The sequence below is a fragment of the Trichosurus vulpecula genome, chromosome 4 (assembly GCF_011100635.1).
Source record: "Trichosurus vulpecula isolate mTriVul1 chromosome 4, mTriVul1.pri, whole genome shotgun sequence".
In the NCBI taxonomy this organism is placed as follows: domain Eukaryota; kingdom Metazoa; phylum Chordata; class Mammalia; order Diprotodontia; family Phalangeridae; genus Trichosurus; species Trichosurus vulpecula.
Window position 1 is genome coordinate 260,654,292 of NC_050576.1, and position 20,657 is coordinate 260,674,948.

The window sequence follows — 20,657 nt, forward strand, 5'->3', positions numbered from 1 at the left end:
TGCCTCAACAGGGGAAACAAGATCATATAAGTGGAAAATCCCTGTAAGATCTGGGCCTACCCAAAATGACTCTGTTTGCATACCTTGGGTTTATTATTCATCTGTGAATCCAGTTAAGGTAAGCTGTCCATCACATGACTGTTTTCATGATATTTTTAATGTAGACAGACACATGATACAAGGAAAGTGTGGTGGGTCTTAAAAAATAATTCTAATCAAAGCCAGATGTGGTGGCCCATGCCTATAATCCCAGTCAATGAGGAGGCTGAGGCTAGAGGATTGCTTAAGTTCAGGAGTTCTAAGATGCAATAGGCATGTACACTATATCTGGTACTACTATGGTAAGCTCCCTCAGAACTGGGAGCCTCCCGGAGGAGGGGCAAACCAGCTCAGTTGGAAATGGAGGAGGCGGAAGCTTCCATACTGATCCACAATGGAACCAGGTCCATGAATCACCACTGAATATCCAACCTGATTGGGACAGGGAGATCTAGTCTCACAAAAGAAAAAAGAAAAAAAAGCCCAATTCTATGTTAACTTCCTACTAAAACAAACCACTCTCATCTCCTTTTTTGAATAGCACCAAAAAGGCTTGTGTTTTTCACAGACAGAATACAATGATCATACTATGATTACCAAGAGCCCATAAAATGTAAACACCCTGGGATCAGGGACTATTTCATCTTTTTTATCCTACACAGTCGGCTCTTAATATATATATTTGTTGATTGAAGATCGAGTCAATTCAAAATCTCAGGATTGGAACTGATTCCATTAAAAAAAATATGCCTAATGAGACAGGTCTAATTCTTCTTTTCAATTGCGCAATCTAAGATGTCTGTCTTCATGCGGTATTACTCTCCTTCGACTAGAGAACTGCAAATGCTAAATACATAGGCATTATCGTCCAGCTAGATTTAGTTCCATTTCTTTTGGTGTCATTGAAAGGAAGGAAACAAGCATTTGTTAAATGCCGACCATGTGCCAGGCGCTGTGCTAAGTGCTTCACAAATATTATTTTCATTTCACCCTCACAACAACCCTGTGAGGAAGGTGCAATTAGCATCCCTACTTTACAAAAGAAGAAACTGAGGCAGGCAGAGGTTAAACAACTTACCCAAAGTCATACAGGTAGTCCTAGAGGTTGCAGGAAGGGAGTGGAGGCGGCGGGGGGGAGCTTTGAACTCAGGTCTTCCTGACTCGAGTCCCAGAACTCTTTCGCCACTGCACCACCTGACTACCTTGTAGATGTTGGGAAATTTTTACTACCCCAGTTAGTCACCATCATAGCCCACAACTCAGTGTCTTGATATGATTTGTGTTTTCAGGATATCTACAGTGGATTGGTGGGGACTTTGCTAGTCTGTCGCCGAAACGTCACCACGAACCATGATGTCAGCCGTTCTCTTAACCTAGTTCTTGCTTTCACAATTTTTGATGAGAATGAATCCTGGTACTTTGATGAAAACATCAAAAAGTATTCTCCACATCCAGAGAAAGTAAAAAAAGATGATCCGGAATTTATTTTAAGCAACAGAATTCACGGTAAAACCATGTCTCACAGCTATATAGTCAACAATAGCCAACTCTCTGTCTGCTTTTGAGAAAGGGAGACTGAGGATCCAGAAGCACTGGAAGATCTTTCTGTAGAAATATAACTACAAACACAGAATCACATCTCCTCCCTCATACAATCGTCCAACTTAATAGGTGACCTGACTCCTTTCAGCAGGGAATATGCCAGAATCCTGAATAGAATAATCCAAATAGGAATGAGGAAATGTAAACTAGTTACAACTTTGAGCTTCTATTTTAAAAGTTAAGATATAAATTTAAAACTGAACTAAACACATACTCAGTTTCCATTTCACTTCAGTTGGAATTGCATTCTAATCCTATTTTGAAAAGGCTGAAAATTTATATTTGTATATACATATATATGTATATTACATATACATATATATGTATATTACATATACATATGCAGAAAATCAAATATATATTTAATATAATAATTTAATATATATTTAAAATAATGATAAAATAATAATTTCTCCACGCATGGAAAAATTCAGGCATGTATGCAAAATACTTTATCTTAGAAATATAGACCAACAGGTTGCCAACTTTATATGGCAGAAACTGTGTTACATAATTAATGCTGACATTACAGTCAATAATATAAACAGAAATTGAAAATCCTTGATTACTTGTGGAGTTTGTCAACACATGTATACACAGGGGCAGCTAGGTGGCACAGTGAGTAGAGCACTGTCCCTGAAGTCAGGAGGACCTGAGTTCAAATTCAACCTCAGACACTTGACACACGTACTAGCTGTGTGACCCTGGGCAAGTCACTTAACCCTGATTGCCCTGCCTTTCCCCCTGCAAAAAAAAAAAGAAAAAATACATGTATACCCATAAATGTTTAAATGCACATAGACCTGGATTTTTAATCACTGCAGAGAACTCCCAGTGAAGGAAACTCCCTTCGCTGATACAATTTAGCAACTTTTCTAGAAATTATCATCTTAGAGTGTTGCTTGGAAGCACTGAGAGGCCCATGGTCACACTGCCAGTGTAGATCCAAGACAAGTCTTGTACCAACAGCCTTCCTGACCCCAAGGTCAGTACCTTGCATCTCAGAGAGGCAGATGACAGATAGATAGGGAGGTAGATAGGTAAAAAGAAAGATAGGAGATAGATAGACAGAGATAGAAAGGTAGATAAGAAGAGATAGAAAAGTAAGTAGATAGATATAGAAAAATAGAGATAGAAAAATAGACAGAGACAGAAAAATGGTAGATAGGCAGATAGATGGGTAGGTAGATAGATAGATAGATAGATGATAGAGATAGAAAAGACAGACAGATAGACAGGTAAGTAGATGGATAGATACACAGATAGACAGAAATAGAAAAATAAATACAGATAGAAAAATAGATAATAGGCAGATAGGGAGACAGAAAAACAGAGAGACAAAGAAAAATAGAGAGTAGTCAGACAGACAGACAGATAGACAGAAATAGAAAAATAGACAAATAAAGATAGACAGATAGGCAGACAGACAGAAAGACAAATAAATAGATATTACAAACTACAATTTCCTTTGTTTAGTATTTTAAATCCGTCATAATCTGTCTTTAGCCTATTTCCCCTAACTGATTTCATATAGCTCCCACTCATAGACTCCATGTTAGCACCAAACTGTCCTGCTTGCCTTTCCTCTTATATGATATTCCCTGTCCCACCCACGTGCCTTTGAACTAACTCAGTTCCACGCCTGGAAAGCTATCTACCCTCCCTGCTGTCTCTTAGAATCCCTTACTCCCTTGCCACCTTCGACATGAGGCCACCCCTGATCTCTGTGGTTGTTCCTTTACTGACCATCTCCCTGCCCTACCTAGTTATTGGTGCTCTCCTTTTCACTCTGAAATTACCTTGTATCTTAAGGTATATAGGTGGATATAGTTATGATAGGGACATGCACATATAGCTATATATGTGTCTGTAATGTATACAAATGTTCTATATTCACACACATGCATGTTATATGTCACATGTGTATTTGTATGTATAGGTATGTATACACACACACATATATACATATATGTACACACATTCACACACATTCCCTAGCTTTAGACGGATTGTGATCTATATTACTGGAGAAAATTCCCACACCAGGAGTTACTTAGCTGCTAAAATCTTGCATATTCTTATCTTAGCATCCTTCCTAATGAACAGAGACTATAAGGAAGGGTTCTTTCTTTTTCACAAAAGATCAGAGTTCGACAGGTAAATGCTGAAACAGCTTTTGTTTTGTTTCCCTCAGTAATGAAAACTCTAGTATTACAGGCTTTTTTAATGAACAAATGGATTGCTTATTTTAGAAGGCCTAGTTATCCAGCTTTAGACTCTTTACTGCCTGAGTCAGTGACTGTATTTAGAAAATGTCCTATCATTTCAAATCCTTGCTTTGAAAAGATATCTGATGATACTTTTTGTCTCTCAGCAATTAATGGGAGAATTAGTGGAAACAACCAAGGTCTGACGATGCATGTTGGAGATACAGTGAACTGGTATTTGATCGGCTTGGGGAGTAATGTAGACATCCACACCGTTCACTTTCATGGCCACAGCTTCAAATATAAGGTATACACCTGGTCTGCCACAGATTCGTTTTTTTCCGGTACTTTGTAAATTCACTGATGGACTTGTGTGGAACTGTGAAATGACAAATAAGATTACAGCTCTAAAGCTGGAAGGGACCTCAAAGGCCATCTAGTCCAATTTCTCTCATTCTATTCATTTATTTATTCATTTAGTCAGTCACTTAGTTTTTCTAAACTAATTAATTTACTAAAGACTGAGTCCTCCTATCTATTCCAGACTAGAAGAGCAATGACCATTCACAGGCCTCTGAACTACGATCATCATGGAAGCTTTGTTCCATTTCTAGCTGGACTAATTCACCCCTCCTTAGGCAGCCTGGTGTCCTCTGGCTCCAGGGCATTCACCGTATTGGTGCAGTCTTGCTGCACACAGCCAGCTGGCTTCAAATCTATTGCAACTCAGAGCTCCAGAGCTTAAGCAATCCACTAGTTTTTTCAACCTCCTCAGCAGCAGGGATTACAGGCGTATGCCACCATGCCCAGACCCCCTCTTTTTATAGATGAGGAAGCTGGTGCTCAAGGAGCTTAATTGGCTTGCCCACAATCATTTTGGTAATAAGTTTCAACTGTAGAATTTGAACCCAGGTCCTCTTTAATCAGTTAATCAACAATTAAGCATTTATTGAGCACCTACTATTTGCTAAGCACTGTACTAGCTGCTATATAGAATAAAATAAGTCCAAAACAAATTAGGGAGGAGACCACCTAGAGTAATGAAAAGACATGGGATGTTCAAGATGCTAACAATCTAATTGAAGGGACAAGATTCATTATGCATGAGACAGTTACCAGGCAATACTAGACAAGACAAAATTAAGCTCTGAATTGTGTGGTAGACATTATATATATGATAGGAGTTCAGATGAAAGGCAGATTAATGGGGGTTGGAGCAGCTCTCTGGGAGGAAGGGAGATGAGCTGAGCTTTGAAAAATGGGTTGAATTTGAATGAGAGTAAGAAGACAAGGAAACTCCAGTTCAATGGAAAATGAGCAAAGAGATGGAAAAGGGAACCACGGGATATGCCACATTCCAAGGAAGGTGAAATTAGTGGTCTGATGGAATTAACATTTGTGTGGAGGAGTAGGAGGGTTCATAAGATGGGTTCAGATTAATCAGCACCTTGAAAATTAAGCACAGTATATACGCAGAGAAACAAAGTCTTATTAATGTTAATTTTTGTTTTTCCATAAAATGAAAGAAATTAACTTTTCAAGATTTAGTTTTTTCACAAAATCTGATACTTTTAAAAAAAATGCATTTTCCAAAGTGCCTACAAAAATCCAAGTACCCAGGGCCATATGGACCTTAATTAAACCTGTGTTTGAGGGGCTCTGATTGATAAACTACGAGTCGGCAGGTCATAAATTACGCAACTACCTGAATAACCTTGAGTAAATATACTGATATGATTTCATCTTTCTCATTCAGGGAGCTGGATTTTATCGCTCTGATGTTTATGACCTTCTTCCTGGAACATTCAGAACTGTTCAAATGTATCCAAAAGATGCTGGGACTTGGTTATTCCACTGTCATGTTTCTGAACACCTCAGTTTGGGAATGGAGAGTACTTACACTGTTTTACCGAGAGAAGGTAAGGGAAACTAAGAGGCTTGACGAATGTTCTTGCAACCACAGCAGCTTAATGTATCTGTAGAAGGTGAGAAAGAACATCATTTGTAAAGAGATCATCAGAAGTTACTGTCTTGTAAAGATACAGATACTGCTTTTAAGTCCTTCATTGCCTAATATCAGGAACTCTAGTGTTAGCCTTTGTTCAAATGCAGATAGAGCTGGAAGAGATATGACAAAGAGCATATAGCCCACCACCCTCATTTTACAAATATGGAAAAGCATAACTGAATCTGGTAAATAACCAGAAGCAGATTTGAACCCAGGTGCTCTAACTCTGAATCTACTACTTGAATCTACCTCCTGTTAATTATTTTTTAAAGTGTATAATACATCACTAAGCAAGCCATAACCATAAACCCATGACTAATATTTATGGTTTTGACTTTTGGAACCAGTTTCCTTAATAGTCCCTATTTATATAAGGGGTTCAAGTCGATACTATATTTATTTCTAGATTGGTCTTACAGGCAGGCAATATGGAAATTGTACACGTATCACCTATTCATGGATAATCAGGTTTGCCACAACACCCAGCTTTGCAAAGTAATTTTCTGGATGGAAAACAGTTGGGACGGAGGATGTAGGTCTTCTCAAGAGATAGGAGTAGGATGGCTAAAGGAAAGGAGTGGTGATATGGTGCTGAGACTGAAGCCAAATTCCATTTCCCAGCCCAAATAATATTCATTGTAAGGAGGAGGACCCATCACTTTCGGTTTATGAAATGCTTTCCTCACAAGCCTACAAAGCAGGTAGTGCAAGTATTTCTATTACTGTTTGGAAAAAGAGAAAACTGAAGTCCATAGAATTTAACCTAATGTCCCAGGCCATACAAGTAGTCAATGCCAAACCTGAGATGGGAAGCCAGAGCTCCACATTCCAAGTCCAGGATTCATATCTACTGGAAACTTGCCTGTCCTCGATAGACAATGCCACCATTGAGATGGAGTGGAATCTCCTCACCTAGCCCATTACAGAGAAGGGGAAGCAGAGGAAGGAACAATGATGCAGAGGTCCTAGACTCCAATCACTCCTTTGATGCTTACTTTGATGGCAAGTTGCTTAAACTCCTGTCAAAGAAAAGCTATTAATAATGTCCTCTTCATTTTTGGGGACAGCTTCTAGAAAAAAAAATAATTTAATGATAATCTAGTATCCCAGCCATTTCTGAGAGGGAGACAGAGGGAAATGGAGAGATGGGGGAGGGAGGAAGGAAAGAGAGAAAGGGAAGGAGGGGGAGAGAGAGAGAGAGAGAGAGAGAGAGAGAGAGAGACAGTCCAAACTAGAATAGTTGTTCCATTTCCTCCAACATTTGTCATTTTACTTTTCTGTCATATTAACAAATCTGACAGGTATGGGTGGTACCTCAGTGTTGTTTTAATTTGCATTTTCTAATCAATAGTTATTTAGAGCATTTTTATATGACTATAAATAGCTTTGATTACTTTGTCTGAAAACTGCCTGTTCATATCCTTTGGTCATTTATCAGTTGGTGAATGGCTCTTATTTTTATAAAATGGATTCAGTTCTTCATATATTTTGAGAAATGAGGCCTTTATCAAAGAAACTTGTAAATTTACAGTTGATTACTAACTGTATTTCCCTCCATCCTATTTTCCCTATTTATCTTACTCTTTCTTTTCACCCTGTTCATCCTCAAAAACATTTTGCTTTTGACTATCACTTCCCCCAATCTGTCCTCCCTTATATCAGCACCACGGCCCACTTTTCTTATCCTTTTCCTCTCCTACTTTTCTGTAGGGTGAGATAAATTTCTACACTCATCTGAATGTGTGTTATTGCCTTTTTGAGCCAATTCCAATGAGACTAAGGTTCATGTGCTCTCCCCTCTCCCACCTTGTCTTTCATTGTAAAAAGTCTTTTGAACCTCTTTTATGTGGGAGAATTTACCTCATTCTACATCTCCTTTTCCCACATGATTTCTCTTTTCTGTTTACCTTTTTTATGCTTCTCTTGAGTCTTGTATTTGAAAGTCAATTTTTCTATTCATCTCTGTTATTTTCATCAGGAATGCTTGAAAGTCCTTTATTTAACCAAATACTCATTTTCCCCCTAAAGGATTATATTCAATTTTGTTGGGTGAGTAATTCTTGGTTGTGATTCTAGCTCCTTTGCCCACTGAATATCATTCCAAGCCCTTTGATCCTTTAATGTAGAAACTGCTAAATCTTGTGTTATCCTGACTGTGGCTCCACAATACTTGAATTATTTCTTTCTGGTTGCTTGCAATATTTTCTCCTTGATCTGGGAAGTCAGGAATTTGGCTATAATATTTCTGGGAGTTTTCATCTTGAGATCTCTTTAAGGAGGTGATTAGTGGGTTCTTTCAATTTCTGCCCTCTGGTTCTAGAATGTAAGTGCAGTTTTCCTTGATAATTTCTCGAAAGATGATGTCTAGGCTCTTTTTTGATCATGGCTTTCAGGTTGTCCAATAATTCTTAAATTATCTCTCCTGGATCTATTTTCCAGGTCATTTGTTTTTCCAATGAGCTATTTAACATTTTCTTCTATTTTTTTCTTCTTTTATTTTGTTTTATTGCTTTTTGATGTCTTATGGTGTCATTAGATTCCACTTGCTTAATTCTAATTTTTAAGGAATTATTTTCTTCAGAGAGTTTTTGTACATCTTTTTCCATGTGGCCAATTCTGCTTTTTATGGCTTTCTTATTTTCATTGGCTTTTTGTGCCTCTTCTAGCATTTGGCCAATTTTGTTTTTTTAAGGTGTTATTTTCTTCAGTGTTCTTTTGTTCTTCCTTTACCCATCTATCAACTCTTTTTTCATGATTTACTTGCATCACTGTCATTTCTTTTCTCAATTTTTCCTCTACCTCTCTATTTGATTTTTAATATTCCTTTTAAGTTCTTCCAGGAATTATTTTTGGGCCTGAGACCCAATTCAAATTTTTCTTTAAGGCTTTGAATATAGCTGTTTTGACTTTGTTGTCTTCTTCTGAGTTTGTGTTTTGATCTTCCCTGTCACCATAGTAACTTTCTATGGTCAGGATCTTTTTTTGTTGTTTGCTCATTGTTCTAGCTGATTTCTTGACCTTTTTATTTCTTGACTTTTAACTTTATATTAAACTTGGATTCTGCTCCTGGAGTAGAGGGGACACTGTCCCAAACTTCATGGTTTTTGTGAAGCTAGTTTTGGGGATCTATAAGCTTTCAGTTATTCCAAGGTGGTATGATCTTAGGAAATGTGTTTTTACTACTATCCTGGCCTGTGCTCTGGTCTGTGAGTGACCACAAGCACTCTTTTCTGCCCTGGAACAGTGACTAGGGTCCCTGCTCCCTTAAGGCCACAAACTCTATGTGCTAGACTGCAACCCAAATCTGAGTATGGACAAAACAACAGAGTCTTGCTTCAGTGCTAGCAAAGAGGCCCCCATAATCTCCTTCTGACCACTTGTCTGACCCCTTAATGTCTGTGAGCTGAGAGTTTGGGAAGTAGATGCTGGCACTGTTGATTCAGTCACTCCCAAGGCTCCCTGCTAGTTTGCTTGGGACCACTCTGTAATGACACAGCCTGTGCTCTACTATCACCCCAGTACAATAGACCTTTTCTACTGACCTTCTAAGTTGTTGTGGGCTGGAAAATTTTTTCACCCTATCCTTTTATAGGTTCTTTCCCTCTATAATTTGTTTTGAGGAATTATTTGGAGTTGTTTAGAGGGGAACTTGGGAGAGCTCAGGTGAGTCCCTGCCCTTTCTCTGCCATCTTGGTTCTACCCTTGGAAGATAATACTCTTAACAAGACCAGAGTTACCCTTTTTTAAAAGTCTGATTTCCATCCTTATTCCATTGCTTTATAAAAAAAATCCTTCTTGTTCCTGAACTATTCTACCTTTAAACATCTTTATCCTATCTTTTGATCAAACAAATATTATTTCTCGATATTCTAGAGAAGCCAAAAAGAAGAAACTAAAAAGTTTTCAAATATTCTTCCAAACTCTTTGAGCCTCAATTTCCTCATTAGTAAAAATGAAGTGGTTGGATTCAATGTCCCTTCCAGCTCTAGAGCTAGAATCCTCTGGAAACAGCCTAAAATAATCCAAGATAGATACATGGAATTTCATGAAGGCCAGCCACTGTGTAATGATCAAGTGTCTGCTATTGGGAAGAACAGGGGTCAAATTCAATGTTTGACACTTGCCAGCTGTTTGACCCTCAGCAAATCACTTAAACTTCTCCATGCCCAGAAAATTCTCTATCAATTATGGATGATTTGTTCATTTGCATAGATGAAAGAATTTTCCCCACTAGACATCTTCTAAAATGATGAAATCACAGGTTTCAACAACAACAAAATGTGATAATAAAAAGTGCCAAGATTTACAATATAACAAACATCTATTTAACACATTCCACTGTGCCTGCTGTGTCATCCCACCTCTTTTGTTGGGGACAGAGAGGTATCCACATAAACAAACTTTCAATGGTGCATGCCTTATTTGTTTTGATTGGACGTACTAACTGTATCTACTTGGAAAATCACAAAAAGAAAAAACAAGAAGAAAGAAAACTCTTTTTCATCTAGAAATCAAAAACAGACCTTTTTAAAAAGCTTCTGATATATTTCTTCTTTTTTACATATCAATGAGGCCAGTTTTCTTCTTTGTGACTTTTAAGGTCTCTTCTAATGGTAAATCTGTGGTTCTATGATCCAAGGAGCATCCAGAATGGGAAACTATCCCTCTTCCTTCTTCTATGAATTCTCTTCATAGTTTCATATACAGAGTGCTTTGCAGACCTTCAAAGCATTATCAAATCGTCAACAGTTATTACTCTTATTGGTTTTAGGTGTAGTAGTGGAGAGAATAATGTCCCAATTTGTGAAAAGTTAGGCTTGAAGTCAGGAACACCTAAACCCAATTCTCAACTCTGACATTCAACCAATGGGGCAAAGGACTTTGGTACTTCCCTCAGTCAACTCAATGCTAGGAGTACCTCACAGCAGAGGGAAGCACAGCTCCATCTCATACTCATATTTTTATTAGAATGTGTCTCTCTTCAGTCCTGGGGGAAAATGGCTTTCACCCTGACAGCAGCCTCTGAGTACCCCTAAGCCTTGGGTGAATGAGAAGGAAGAATGGCCAGGGATGCTGCACAGACTCCTGTGTGACCCTGAGAAGATATGTCAGGGTCTCCACTTCCTCAAGTGGCTTCCACTCCAGGTCATCACTATCCACCAGGAACCTCCCTTGACAACTCACAAAGAGCTTTCTTCACTAGCAGGGCTAAGAAATTAAACTCTAATATTCAGGGAGCCTAGAGAATGGAATTCAACTCAATTCAACAAATGCCTGCCATGTGCGGGTCACTGTTCTAGTCACTGCAGATAGAAAGTCAGATAAGAAGTCCCTACCATCAAGGAACTTAAATTCTACTAGATAAGGTAATTAACAATGATGAACCTTTCCACCAACTTATGAACACTCTTTCATGAGGATTCTCTATGTAGAATCATCTGGGCCACATCTAATCATACTTTATTAAGAGTGGGGGGTGGTCTCCACTGAGAACCACAGAGAGCAACAAAGAACCCACCTTGTTCTCTCCTTCCTGAGGTACCATGTCCTCACATCTTACTGAATGTGATGACCTGCTCTTAGACCACCAAGAATCCTTTTCTCTGCTTCTCCCATAGAAGCCAATTTCACCTACAATATAAATAAAATATAGACCCACTAGTAATTAGATATTAGTGGTAGTATGAATGCTAATGGAACCCCATGCGACATCGTATCTGGATGACCTCTCAGATTTTGTCATCTAATAGCAGAAGGTAAAGCCTTATGAAAAATGTGTCCCTGATTAAATGATACATGATGAATTAAGCAGGCTTTTCTGTGAGAAAACTCTCCCCAGTTCCAAACAGTCAACTTTGGGAACACAGCCTGCACATTAGATCTATAGACATACAGATACCACATTCTAGGAGGAAGAGGAAGGTCTGCGGATTACTAGCAAACACCAAAGCATTTATCAGTTTAAGGAGCAAGATTTTATTATTATTATTTTTGGAAGTAATCAGGGTTAAGTGATTTGCTCAAAGACACACAGTTAGTAAATATCTGAGGCCACATTTGAACTCAGGTCCTCCTGACTCCAGGACCAGTGCCCTATCCCTTGTCCCACCAAGTTGCCCCCAAGGAGCAGCATTTTAAACAGAAAAAACTACTGCGGAAATTACAAAGAAGTCAGACATGACCTATAATCTTTCTAACCAAATATGTACAACTATTCCATAATTCCATATTCTAGTGTGTAAACTAGGTTGCTAGGTACTTTTTAATATGGAATTTTTCTTTGAACCTCTCTGTCCTACAGCACAAAAGACTTCATGAAGAGATTTTGATGAGGCTACATCAATGGTACTAGAGTAGAAGAAAACCGAAAACTCAAGCCTGCAAAGGAACACTGGAGGAGTTAAATTAAATTATGAATGTAATCATTATTAATAGCATTTTTAAAAATAACAAAAAAATTAAAAATTTCTTGCTAATGGTTGAGTATGAACTGCTTGAGATTTCAGTAGGATTATATCATGGGAGTGTAAGTTGTTTCAGTCATGTCTGACTCTTCGTGACCCCATTTGGTGTTTTCTTGGCAAAGACATTGGACTGGTTTGCCATTTCCTTCTCTGGCTCGTTTTAAAAATGAGGAAACTGAGGCAAATAGGGTTAAGTGACTTACCCAGGATCATACAGCTAAGTATGTCTCTATGGCTGGATTTGAACTCAGGTCTTCCTGATTCTAGACCCCATGGTCTATCCACCACTCCACTTAGGTAGGAAAGGCTTATACAGATAGCAAACACAGTCATTGTAATATTATCTGGAGATAATACAAATTCTAGTATAATGTGAAAAGAATATGGCTATCATCCATGTGTTCAGAACAGTTTCAATGATACTGGGTTGAGTCTTGGTCCCTTTCTCCATCTCGTGGAAACTACATGATGCTTTCAGATTGATTCTCATTGCCTAATACTTTTAAAGCTGTCGGTTTCATTCCAGCATACTTTGAGGGGCACAGATATTTGAATACTTTCCATTTCATTAGCATTTAGTAAGCACTTCATTGTAAGCAGAGCACTCTACTAGGCCTTGGGTCCCCCCCCACACACACACACACAAACATATATGTGTATATATGTATATATATATATATACATATATATATATATACATCTTTCATGCAGCTGTCAAAATGATATTCCTAAAGCTCAAATCTGACCATTTCATTCCCCTATTGAAAAAAACTTCTAGAGTATATAAATTCTTCTATAGTATATAGAACTATACAGACACTTCTAAAGTATATAAATAAGTATATAAAATATAAATTTCTAAAGGCTTGTATAAAATATAAATTCTTGTCTTTGTCACTTAAAATCTCTTATAATCTGGCTCGAACCTAAGAATCTTTTCTGAAATCATTCCCTATTAGTCCTCTTCATGTGTTCTACATTCCAGCAAAAAGATCGCACTGACGATATTTTGTCTCCCACTGCTGTGCCTTTGCACACACCCTCTCCCATGCCTGGAATGTTTTCCTTTTTCACTTTCACCTGTTGGAACCCCCAACCTCCTTCAAAACTCAGTTGAAGTGCCTGCACTTTCCTATAAAAGGTCCTTGCTGATCTTCCAATTGTTAGACCTTTCTCTTCCCCCCCAAAAAAAATTTATGTATGTATGTATGTGTAATTTATACTTACTTCTCTGGGTAAATGTTATTTCCACCAAATAAAATGTAAGCTTCTGGCTCAGCAGCAGAGCAGAGAAGAGCTGAGGGGAGCTGTGCCCCCGTGGGAGCAACCTACCCACTGGGAGAGAAAGAGGGAGCCAGAGCGGGTGCGGGAGGGGAGAGAAAGAAGCAAGCTAGGAATGCCGCCATGTCTGACCGGAAAGCAGTGATCAAGAACGCATGTCTGAGCACATGCAGCAGGATGCGGTTGACTGTGCAACGCAGGCTATGGAGAAGTACAATATAGAGAAAGACATTGCTGCCTGTATCAAGAAGGAATTCGACAAGAAATATAACCCCACGTGGCATTGTATTGTGTGCCGAAATTTTGGCAGCTACGTCACACATGAGACAAAGCACTTCATCTATTTTTACTTGGGTCAAGTTGCAATTCTCCTCTTCAAGTCCGGCTAGGTGGCGCAGTGGTGGCGGTGGCTGTGGTGGAGGAGGCGGGCAGCGGTGGTGGCAGGCAGAGCTGGGACTGTTACACGCACTGAAGGCTGGCACCAGGATTTCCTCTCCAATGGCTGTGCTACTGCATGGATTGTATACTCGACTTCATGTGTATATGTTGCAGTAAAAAAAATAAATAAATAAAAGAAAATAAAATGTAAGCTTCTTGAAAATAGGAACTGTTTTACTTTTTCACAATGCAAGCATGTAATAGGTACATAATGAATACTTGTTGAATGAATGAATGAATTTAAAATGGCATGAAAGATTGCAATCTTCACATAATTTTAAAGAATCCATTTTAGCCAGTAGGTTCAATCTTCCACCGCATCAAATCTTTTACAAATGAGTAGGGAAATGGGCTAAACTGTTTTTTGTCTCCCCCTTCCCCACCTGTGTAATGAATAATTACATTCCAGGGGATAAAACTCAGTGGAATGCTGGAGGGATGCTTAAAAAGATCACAAATTTAGATCTTCAAGGGACCTCCGAGGTCACCTAGGCCAATCTCTTCATCTTCATAAATGAGGAAGCTGAGGTACAGAGGAGTACAATGGCTGACCCAGGGTCACACAGGTAGTAAGTAGTCATAGAGAAGAAAAGCACAGGAACTATTTAATTCACAAACTAGGTCACCACCCATCACTGAATAATCAAGAACTGGCTTGAATAGAACCCCCCCCCCAAAATGAGGAAAAATAGAGATGTCAATCCTGCACCAAGTCACATTAAAATACATCATCTAGATCCCCCCAAAGGGCTACTAGTAAATAAGCTTTCACCTTACCTTTGAGTTATCAAAGTTCTGTACGTGACAGGACACTCGGACAAAATTCCAGAGTTACACAATTCTTTACACAATTTCCTGTAAAAAGAAAGCAATTTGGAGCAACTGGCTGTTGGCAGGCTGCACAGTTGGCTGTTTTACATAGAAACTCTATGGTTACTCCAAATTGAAGGACACCTTTTTCACTTTGTTACTGAAGAATTCTACCTGCAGCGAGTCGGCTTTGTCCCCACCACGGGAATTCACTGAAGGCATGAACTAAAGCTATTCTGTCTAGCTAATGTGAATTTTGAATAAGTCAAACACCCTCAGCTGTTTCAAATGGGAACAAAGGAACTAAATAAATAAGAGACACATAAAGTGAAATGTGCACCTTTCCAATAAAATGTTCTTTTAAACCTCCTGATCTCAGACTCAGTGCCTTGTATACATCAGCCTCCACTCCCATCCCACATGCCTGACTTTATTATTCATAACCGCCACCAATAAAATCTCCATCTCTTACTTGGCATTCTGGCCAGTATGCAAGTATTGTCTTTCAGCTCATGAAAGAGTATGCATTGTACTATGTAAGAGCATCATTCATAAACATTTATTCATTCATTCAGCAAGATCAGCAAGAATTGATTCATGTGCTACAGGAGAAGTGGACAGTCACATGTAACAGTAGAGGGTGTGGTCATGAATGCTTATTCTATTACCCTGGCTTCTGTCCTGATGTCTTCCATACACCCATTTCTAGGGTGAACTACAAAGCAGCTGCTATACTCACCCTGCCCTATTTATACCCCTGATTAAAACTTTCTTAAAGAAACGATCTGCTCATGACCATTTTTTTCCATCCGGACCCGTGCTTTCATAAGTGTGGAAATTCCTTCCATGGATCCATTAAACATTCAACCAGCATTTATTAAGCCTTTACTGTTTGCCGGGCACTGTGCTTGAACATGGGTATTCAAAGAACTTGCTCAATACCCTCAAGCAGCTTATAGCCTATTGGTGACCACCAATTGATCTGTAACTTACATTCTTAGAGAATTTCTTCAGATATTGAGAGATTGAATGACTTTATGTAGGATCATCCAATACATCCAATATTATTCATACATGAAACTGGAACCCAGGTTCAAAGCTGGCCTTAACCCTCTGTGCCTGGGGGTATAACTGAAAGTACTAAACTAGTTATAAAAGTGAAGTGGAGAATTTGTGACCCTCAATTGTTGAGAAAATGTGCTGGCCACTACTGATTTAGCCCAGAAGCTCATCAGCCAGGCTGTTGGAGTGATTCTAGCCAGAAGGGAACCCTTGGGAACTCTGAGGATTGACATAAAAAGGATCATAGACTTGGAACCAGAAAAGACTTTAGAAGTTATGGCCCTCTTGTTTTACGGGAGAGGAAACTGAGACCTATGAAGATAAAAATGACTTCTATCATAGTGTCAAAGATGGAGAGCTAAGAGGGACCTTAAAGGTCATCTAGTCCAAAACCTTCATTTTTACAAACAAGAAAACTGAAGCCTAGAGAGGTCAAGAGATTTGCCCAAGGACACACAGGTAGCAAATGAAAGAAACATTTTCTTTTTGTTACTTTACTTTGAAATTTTGTACCAATTAAATTTATTCTATTTCAATGTCTATTAATGCCTGATCTGTTAGTAAGGCTCTATATATACGTTCATATTAAACATATTTTCACATTAGTCATGTTGTAAAGAAGAATTAGAACCAATGGGAGGAACCACAAGAAAGAAGAAAGAGAGAGAGAGAGAGAGAGAGAGAGAGAGAAGTAACATTCTTCAGTCTGCATTCAGACTCCACAATTCTTTTTCTGGATGTAGACATGTTCCATCATGAGTCTTTTAGAGTTGTCTTAGATCCTTGCATTTCTGAGAAGAGCTCAGGCTCTCAAAGTTGGTCATTACACAATATGGCTGTTACTGTGTGCAATGTTCTCCTGCTTCTGCTGCCTTCACTCGGCATCAGTTCACATAAGTCTTTCCAGGTTTTTCTGAAGTCCACTTGTTCATCATTTCTTATGGAACAATAATATTCCATTATATTCATGTACCACAACTTGTTCAGCCATTCCCCAATTGATGGGCATCCCCTCAATTTCCAATTCTTTGCCACAACAAAAAGAGCTGCTATCAATATTTTTGTACATGTGGGTCTCTCATTTGATCTTCACAACCACCCTGAGAGGTAAGTGCTGTGATCATCCCCATTTTACAGAAGAAACTATGACAAAGGCTGAGTGATTTACCTGGGGTCTTGCAGTTAGTAAGTGTCTGAGGCAGAATTTAAACTCAGATCTTCCTGACTCCAGGCCCACCACTCTACACACTGCACCACCTAGCTTGTCTAAGGGACTTGAGAGCTGGAGTTTGGGTTTTCATCTGTACTGACACATTTTAGAGGCATATTTAAGTCCCTGAACATAGTGGGTGAACAGTCATGGTTTACTTCCCTTCCCCAGTACTGGTTTCTAGGAGTTCTTAACCTGGGGTCAAGGAACTTTTTTTTTCTATTTCAGTAATTATATTTCAACAAAATTTGCTTCTGTTGTAATTTTATGAATTTTATTCTATGACTTTAAAAACATTATTCTGAGAAGAGATCCATATATTTCACCAGACTGACTACCAAAAGGTCCAAGACACTAAACAAGGGAAGGACTCAGCTCTAATCCCTCATCTTTTGAGTTCTGTACTTCAGAGTCTGGTTGGGAATCATAGTTTGAGACAGGAAAAAGGGAGTGGTTGAAATGACAGAATGACTCACGAAGCCAATATCAACCTAGAAGGTCAAAAGGTCTATATTATTGTTCAGTCATTTCTGACTCTTCAGAGCCCCATTTGGGGTTTTCTTGGCAAAGATGCCAGAGTGGTTTGCTTTTTCCTTCTCCAGCTCATTTTACAGATGAGGAAACTGAGACAAACAGGGTCAAGTAACTTGCCCAGGGTGATACAGCTAGTAAATGTGAGAGACCAGATTTGAACTCAGGAAGATGAGTCTTCCTTAACTCCAAGCCCAGCACTCTATCCACTGTACCACCTGGCTGTCCCCAAATGTCTATAGGTTTATTCATATTCTAATCCCAGACAGTTTATAGCTAGTACCCTTAAATATTTTAATATTCTACTCCCTCCTTAGCAGATAAATATCAACTGTGAATATATGCAAAAAAAATCCACACAATGTTTCATTGGGTCAGGGGCAAAGGGATGGAAGGAGGATACTTTTTATTGTCTTCTTAATCTTACTTTTATTGATATATTTTATTTTTACCTCATCTTCATTTCCAAATATTTCCCTCCTCCTTTTTCTCCCCAAGAAGCTATCCCTTGTAACAAAGACTAAGAAAAAGGGAGGAAAAGCAATTCAGCAAAAACAACAGATACCTCAATCATCACATAATGTTTCAAGAGCTGCCAATGCAAAGTGCCACATTAGAAACAAATATGTCCTCTCCATTATCAGTTAAGAAGGTCATGGTCAAAGATGATGAAAGACAGAAATAGTTATTCTATTGGGAGTGCTGTGGGAAGGCAGGCATTCTAATACATTATTACACTTGTCAGATCTGTAAATCTAACAAACTATTCTGGGAAAAAAATTGGAACAACATTTAAACTCGAAGAATCACTTCTTTGCTCATACACACTGGGGTACAATGCCCACTCCCTATTCTGTATCCAGGGATGCCATGTCGGTCTGGCTCAGTCCTAGGGACCCTGACCTCTAATGAAAGGGGGCTCCCTTTTCTCACATTCATTGGCTCACTAAACATCTACCCCAACATCCTGGAGAAGATTTTACTTGTGGTTTAGGTTATGGCTCACACAAAAGCTTTCCCCAAAAGTAAGAGATGAAAGACATTGTCAGTGTACAATATGAATCAGGTAGGGGACTGTATTGGCAATCAAAATGGGCTCTTAGCACTTAATTGAACCAAGTGCCCTTGAAGAGTTTGGTCTTTATTTACTTGATTAAATTAGGAGTCCTTGATGACCTCCTTGCTTCAAGGAAAAACCTAGTTTACATGGGTTTGAGTGACGTGTTTGTGACATCAGAGGCTTTTAGACCACGTGGGTTTAAGTTGCATTTTTGTCACGATTTTAGGTCATGTGGGTGAGTCACATGTGTGACTCACCCTTGACCCTGAAAAAGATATAAAACCAGAGGTTAACTTTCTCTTTTTCAGAGCTCTGACCCAAGCAGCAGTGGCACGGGTGACTCTGGGCCAGCCGTTGTTATGAGCTCCCCGGCTGAACTCAGATGTTGGTAGCTATGCATTGTATTTGGTCTGTCTGTCGATGTTTGTAATTTGTTTGTATTTGCTCTGAAGTTCAGAGCAGGGCTTTTTCCCCTGAACTAAGTGAATGGTGTTTGTGTGCTGGATTAAAGTAAGATTGTTAACCCCTTAACGTTGCTTTCCTTGGTAAAGTAGATCAAAAGACCCTGGGCTTGCAGTGTTCTGTGAGCTGGTTGTTGTTGGTTTTTCACCCCCGCGGCAGCTACTAGCCAGATTGTTGAAACAGGGACAGGTAATTTATTTCCATACACATAAATGTTAAGACTCACGAGGTACATTAACAAAAACAAAGGTGGATTCAGTACATTACTAATATTTCAGGCTTTTAGGAGGCTAATACTTACATTTTATCAAAAGATAAGGACTTTAAAGTACCGCTATTTAGACATTTTACATTTCACCTCAGCTTGGCACTGTCTAAATAATGCTCAGTAAATAAAATGATCAGGCTTAGGCCAATCTTCCTGTCAGTGGTCATATTCTCTGATGCAAAGGCTTTCCCTGCTACCAATAAGTTCCAACTTGATGGGACCTAATTCACAAGGTTGCCTCCAAGCTTGGATACATCCACCTTGATGTTCATGATCAGTCACTCATTCAGGAAAGAAAACATAGGGCAAAAAACACAACCCTGGGTAGCTAGGTGGCACAGTGAATAGAGCACCAGCCCTGGAGTCAGGAACACCTGAGTTCAACCTCAGACACTTGACACACTTACTAGCTGTGTGACCTTGGGCAAGTCACTCAACCCCAACTACCCTGCCTTCCCCCTTCCAAAAAAAATTTAAAAAGCAAATATTATTTTTAAAAAAACACAGCCCAGGCCCCAGAAACTAGCTTTTCTTTTTGAGACCATGCTCCATGTGTCAATGGCATCAGGGAGAGGAAAGGTCACAGCTCCATCCCTCATACCCCACCATTGGGAATCTAGAGACAGAATGTATGACTTGTCACATGAGAGCACCATGACCCAGAGGCCGAGAGGAAGCTGCCTCTTCTTTTACCTGACACAGTGCCCCATCTTCCTGCCACAGTCCTGAGTGGGGAGAGGCCCAAGGGACCTCCCAGCTCTGGGAGGAGCATGCCAAGGAGCAGGTCTTAAAGCACCTACATGGTCAGCCAGAAATAAGAAGGTTAACTCTGAGCATGGTCCATGTAATGGCCCAATGGCCTAATTCAGCCTCTCTTACAACTAGAAAAGTCATAAACTATCATTAAAAAAAATCATAAAACTATACACTTTCTGTTATTACTAAAATTATTTCTTACCAAAATGAGCTTGTAAGGTAGACCCAAAACAAAAAGGACTAGATTTCTAGACTGACAAAGTCTATAGTTTTAGTTTACTTTTTATTTATCTTTTATTTTATTTTTTAAATTTTATTATATATATAATATATTTATAGTTTATTTATTTATGTAGCTTTTATTTACTCACAATTCAATTCAAAAAGATTTTGAGCTCAGACTAGGTGAACACAAAGACCCAAATAAAACAGAACCTGCCCCAAGGTGCTAACATTTCA

At 39.0% G+C, this 20,657-nt stretch overlaps 1 protein-coding gene and 1 pseudogene across 1 annotated transcript in view; both read left to right on the forward strand.

The window, feature by feature from the left end:
* Positions 1-6,772, forward strand: part of LOC118847077 (ceruloplasmin-like) — a 52,695-nt gene extending 45,923 nt beyond the window's left edge. The window contains exons 15-19 of the mRNA XM_036755695.1: positions 12-118; positions 1,329-1,545; positions 4,016-4,155; positions 5,605-5,767; positions 6,546-6,772. Of these exons, the coding sequence (XP_036611590.1) occupies positions 12-118; positions 1,329-1,545; positions 4,016-4,155; positions 5,605-5,767; positions 6,546-6,772 (854 nt within the window). The remainder of the gene's footprint in view (positions 1-11; positions 119-1,328; positions 1,546-4,015; positions 4,156-5,604; positions 5,768-6,545) is intronic.
* Positions 6,773-13,724: 6,952 nt separating this feature from the next.
* On the forward strand, positions 13,725-13,990 carry LOC118846571 (annotated as a pseudogene).
* The last annotated feature ends 6,667 nt before the right edge of the window (positions 13,991-20,657 follow it).